The sequence below is a fragment of the Colobus angolensis genome, unplaced genomic scaffold (genome assembly GCF_000951035.1).
Source record: "Colobus angolensis palliatus isolate OR3802 unplaced genomic scaffold, Cang.pa_1.0 Scaffold29, whole genome shotgun sequence".
Lineage (NCBI taxonomy): Eukaryota > Metazoa > Chordata > Mammalia > Primates > Cercopithecidae > Colobus > Colobus angolensis.
Genome location: NW_012116154.1, coordinates 4,276,921 through 4,282,920, shown reverse-complemented (window position 1 = coordinate 4,282,920; position 6,000 = coordinate 4,276,921). Strand labels below are relative to the sequence as shown.

Below are 6,000 nucleotides of genomic sequence, written 5' to 3'. Positions count from 1 at the left end.
ATATATATATATATATATGCATGCATGCAGAGGTAGAAAAAGACTTGCTGTCTATCCCAAATAATTTAGAATTCTGTAGGGTAAATAAAAACTTTAACATGAGAAAATCCATGTGTATAACAAAACTATTTCTTAATTTTAGGAAATTATCAATAATACTAGTGCTCTGATGACCAAATTATAACAAATACTTTAGAATAAGTGTTAGTCATGATTATAATTCTGTAGGGTTAGCACTGCTTACTTGATGTATTAGAAGCTTAGAAGAGAGAAGAGGGTTCTAGTTGAACTCTTCACAATTGGGGGTTAGGTTTTTTTTAGAGGGTTTTTTTTTTTTTTTTAAACATCCGCTCATCTTAACTCATAAAGAGAACAAAGGAGTCCTGGAATCTTCCAATTCTTAAAAAAAAAAAGGAAGGAAAACATAGATGCCTTCAGGCAGCAACTTCCTGAACTCCTTACCCTCACAGTTTCCAAAGTACCTGATCTGTACTTACCCTGTCCTTGCTTATTGCAGTAGAATATGTTCCCCTCCTCCTGTGAAAGCCAGCTCTTCTGCCTGTGCCCTGGGTACTGTGCTTTCCTGCCTCCCCACGAACTATAATGAACATGGTTCCTTATGTTCATCCTGATCCCTTTCATCTCCTGTATTTTTAGCTGCTTTCCTCTCAACCAGATCATTTTCATTCACATTTAAGCAAACTCTGAGTTTTCAAATTTTAAAAGCAAAACAAAACAAAACCTTCCTCAACTCTTCTAGTAATTTCTACCTTTCCTTACTTTGATAGCCAGACTTCTCAGAAGAATCTTCTACGCTCACTGTCTGTTTCCTTACCTCCCAGTCACGTCTCAACCACTCAATAAGGAACCTCCCCCTGAAGTCATCAATGACCTCCATGTAGCTAAATCCAATAATACTTCTTAGTCTTCATCTTATTTGATCCTTTCAGTGGGACTGTATAGCAGACCTACTGCTATAAACTTTCTTCCTTTGGCTTCCATGACACTTAACTGAGCCTCTGCTTTTTTTCCCTCCACTTCTGGGTGTTGTTTCTCACCCTCCTTTGACAGATAATCCTTGTCCATTTGACCTTTTCTTACTGGGGCCTGTGTGTGCCCTGGAGAATAGTAAGAGTCGAGGACACAGAGTTAGGCAGAGGCTAGATCATGCAGGACCTTCATGAAATATAATAAAATTATTATTCTCAATGCTAATTAGATTATATTTTTGTATCTGTAATTTCATAAAATTACCAATTACGGTATAATTTTTATTTATATAACTTCTGTATATTACTATGAAGGAGCAACAAGCATTGAAAAGTATGATCTCCGTACAAATATGTGGACTCCAGTAGCAAATATGAATGGGAGGAGACTACAGTTTGGTGTTGCAGTGCTAGATGACAAACTGTATGTGGTTGGAGGAAGAGATGGACTGAAGACTTTGAATACTGTAGAGTGCTACAACCCCAAAACAAAAACTTGGAGTGTGATGCCACCTATGTCCACACATAGACATGGCCTTGGTAAGTATAACTGTGCAGATTCACTCAAAATATCACATAGCTCGCACAGCACGTTTACATTCTGTACCAGGCAGAAGACCCGTGTGGCAGCCACTGCATCAGCAGCAGTCACCAAGCATTCCTCACATGCTGCAATAAAGAACTTGATAGGTCATCATAAAAGATGAGGCCGGATGCAGTGGCTCACGCCTATAATTCCGGCAATTTGGGAGGCCAAAGCAGGAGGATTGCTTGAGCCTAGGAGTTCAAGACCGTCCTGGGCAACTTAGGAAAAAACAGTCTCTACAAAAAATTTTAAAATTAGCTGGGGAAAAAATTTTTTAATTAAAAAATTAGGTGGCTTGGGCCTGTAGTCCCAGCTACTCAGGAGACTGAGGAGGGAGAATCATTTAAGCCTGGGAGGTCAAGGCTGCAGTGAGCTGTGATCGTGCCACTGCACTCCAGCCTGGGCAACAGATCTATCTCAAAAAAAACAAAAAACAAAAACAAAAACAAAAAAAGATCAATAACCAGTGAAGGTATGGTTGAGTTTAGATAGAATGGTTTATACAATACTCAGTTTATTAATACTGACCACCAGAGCAGAGGCTTCCGCTAAATAACAGTAGACAGTAATGAAAACTCTCTAGGGATGAAGATTGAAATGGGTATGGTGGTGGATACAGTAAGAGATCAAAGAGACATAGATTTCCACTAGTTGTAATTACTTCTCAATGCAAGATCATCTTAAGTTTAAAGTTTGATAAGGAAATAAAACCAGAGGGTTAAGGCAAAGACAGAGAGAAGGAGCTTAAAATTAACTATATGAAATTTAACAAAGTAAACTTGTAAAACATGACTCTTGAGTCCATAAAATCAACTATTATATAGGCACAGACTGGGAAAATGTGAGTTGAGCATGAATGAGACTTAGAAATTTGGGTTGACCATAAAATCCAGGGTAGAATGAAGTCAACTGTGTGCTTCCCCTCCCCTACCATGGGGAAGAAAATGTAATTCTAACACAGGCTAAATCCTTATGGATATAGTACATAGAATGTGATTGCTCATAGTCCAGCTATTCTGTGCAAATGACACTGTGCATTGAATACTGTCAGTAGTTCTAGGTGCCATACAGAAGACTTTACTGAACTGCAGCAAGTTGAAAGGAAAATGATCACATAGCTCAAAACTGTCTTCTTTAAGCCCTAATTTAAAAGTTTTGTGTCATTCAACACAGCAATGTTCTTACTAAATTACCTTATAACTAAATAACTGTTACAAATTTGAACTTACAAAGTAACCTTTTTTTTTTTTTTTTGAGACAGAGACTCATTCTGTTGCCAGGCTGAAGTGCAGTGGCGCAATTTCGGCTCACTGCAACTTCCGCCTCCTGGGTTCAAGTGATTTCCCTGCCTCAGCCTCCCTAGTAGTTGGGACTACAGGCGCGTGCCACCATGCCCAGTTCATTTTTGTATTTCCACCAGTAGAGACGGGTTTCACCATGTTGGCCAGGATGGTCTCAATCTCTTGACGTCTTAATCCACCCACCTCAGCCTCCCAAAGTACTGGGATTACAGGCGTGAGCCACCACACCTGGCCTAAAATAATCTTTTATTTAAGAAACATTCCTTTTATCTCTTCATATGTGAGAATTTTATGGACGTTTCATTCAAAAAAAGAGTTCTGCTAAATTTTTTTTTTTTTTTTTTTTTTGAGACAGGTTCTTGCTCTGTCACCTAGGCTGGAATGCAATGGTACATTTTTGGCTCACTGCAACCACTTCCTCCTGGGCTTAAGCAGTCCTCCCACCTCAGCCTGTCTAGTAGCTGGAACTACAGGCATGCACTATCACACCTGGCTAATTTTTGTATTTTTGGTGGAGACAGGGTTTCACCATGTTGCCCAGGCTGGTCTGGAACTCCTGGGCTCAAGCAGTCTGCCTGCTTCAGCCTCTGAAAGTGCTAGAATTACACTTGTGAGCTACCACACCAGGCTTAAAATTTCTTTTCAAAGCCATTTTTTAATGGGTTGAATTAGGTGAACCCCTTTTCTGCCCCCTTTGACATATTACGCATTTTACATATATACATATATACATGTATATATGTAAAATTAAAGATATACATGTATCCTAGACATGTATATACAGTATGTGTATATTATACATGTATATTTTGATATGTGTATATTTTTGTTTATACATATATACACATATAAAATGTGTATATGCACATATAAGCATATAAATAACATGTATGAATATTTATATACACATATATGTGTGTATATATGTGTACACACACACACACATATAAAATCTCCAAAAGCTAGTACTGGTGGGGTACAATATGTAATAAATGCGTGGAATAATATGTTGATTTGGGTCATGCATGAATGATGAGTATTTTTCTTATCTGGCTGTGATTTCACAAATTAAAATATATCTGTAATACAGGGGTTCTTTTGGCCCCCAAGTGAGACATTTTATCTCACCTGGCCATGATCATGTCGCACCTCTTCTCAAATCCCTCTACCTTAAAGCCATCTCAGAGCCATCATGGAGACCGTTCTCCATCTCATTCAGAATAAGATCCAAAGTCCTTACAAGAGATAAGATCAGAGTCCTTATCTGCAGTCTCTGACTGCCCTGCATGATCTGGCTCTACACTCTCCCTCATCTCTTATATTTTCCCCCTCACTCACCCTGCCTAGCCAGACTGGCCACCTTGTTGTCCCTCAGACACAGTGAGCATACCTCAGGACCTTTGCACGTGCCATTTCCTCTACCTCACCTTCTCTTCCCCCAGCTATCTCCAAATCTGGTTTCCCAACTTCATTCACATTCTTGCTTAAATGTTACCTTACCAGAAAGGTCTCCCCTGACCCTCTCTATCCTTTTACTCTGCACCACTTTTTAAATTAGCAATTGTTATTAACTAAAATATATTTTATGTCTGTTTCCTGACTATAAGATTTATGAGGGCACAGCCCTTACCTGTTATATTCTATTGAGTGCCTGGTACTTAGTAGACATGCGGAAGATATTTGTTGAATAAATTAACAAATGAATCTAGCTCAGCTCCCTGCTGATGAAGCATACCAATAGATTATGGTATCAAATCTAACTATAATAAAATCTCATGAATTTGAATTAATAGGGGAGAAGGTATAAAAATACTTTTCCAAATATATCTTAAATCCAAATTGTTGAAAAATGTTTTAAATAGTAGCAGTGTATGCATCTGGTGCAGTTTTAAAATAATTTTCCACCGTTGTACCTGAAAATATTGCCTCTAAAATTTTTAATTTTTTTTAGAGACAGGGTCTCACTCTGTCATCCAGGCTGGAGGTGTGATCATAGGTGCATCCTGAAACTCCTGAGTTCAGGGGATCCTTCACCTTAGCTAGGACTATAGGTAGTGCCACCATGCTTGGCTAATTTCAACAAAAAAATTTCATAGAGATGGCAGCCTTCCTGTGTTGCCCAGGCTAATCTCACAGAGATCCTTCCACCTTGGCCTCTCAGAGCTCTGGGATTACAGGCTTGAGCCACCTCGCCCAGCTTCTAGAACTTTTTTTTTTTGAGACAGAGTCTCACTCTGTTGCCCAGGCTGGAGTGCAGTGGTGCGATCTTGGCTCACTGCAACCTCCGCCCCCAGGGCTCAAGCAGTCCTCCTGCCTCAGCCTCCCAAGTAGCTGGGATTACAGGCACCTGCCAGCATGCCCAGCTAATATTTGTATTTTTAGTAGAGAAGGGATTTCACCATATTGGCCAGGCCGGTCTCGAACTCCTGACCTCAAGTGATCCTCCCACCTTGGACTCCCAAACCACTGAGATTACAGGCATGAGTTACCACGCCCAGCCAATCTCTAGAACTTTTAAGACCAGAACGCCCATGCTATTTCAACCCCCCACCCACCCACCCACCCACCGACCTACTAAGAACACTGAGGACACATGTCTACATCATAAATGTTTACTCAGTTCCATTTGTACGTTTAAGGCTTATTGTACTTATACTTCAATTAAAATGTGATTTTTAAGACGACAGCCAACCTGAAGTCGTTGTTTCCTGTCTCCTCATAGGTGTGGCTGTACTAGAAGGTCCCATGTATGCTGTAGGAGGACATGATGGCTGGAGCTATCTGAACACAGTAGAAAGATGGGACCCTCAGGCTCGCCAGTGGAATTTTGTTGCCACTATGTCTACCCCCAGGAGTACAGTAGGTGTGGCAGTACTAAGTGGAAAGTAAGGAAATACTTAAAGTTCTATTTAAAATGCAATACACCAAATTTATTAAGCTATATCATTTCTAATTTAAAGATATACATAAATACAGTGATTTGAAGAGACTTTTAAGACAATGTCTCTTTCTATAATAGTTGTAAATATAAACAGTTGATTGTTAAGCTAGGCTTTCATTTTAATATGCAGATACTGTACATTTCTGGTTATCATTTTGAGTGAAGACATTTTATATTAACGTT

At 39.4% G+C, this 6,000-nt stretch overlaps 1 protein-coding gene across 2 annotated transcripts in view; it reads left to right on the top strand.

Moving 5' to 3' along the window:
- KLHL5 (kelch-like family member 5) overlaps positions 1 to 6,000 on the top strand; it is a 59,053-nt gene that overhangs the window by 38,806 nt on the left and 14,247 nt on the right. For both annotated transcript variants that reach the window (XM_011949104.1, XM_011949105.1), the window contains 2 exons: positions 1,305 to 1,529; positions 5,599 to 5,761. In XM_011949104.1, the coding sequence (XP_011804494.1) occupies positions 1,305 to 1,529; positions 5,599 to 5,761 (388 nt within the window). The remainder of the gene's footprint in view (positions 1 to 1,304; positions 1,530 to 5,598; positions 5,762 to 6,000) is intronic.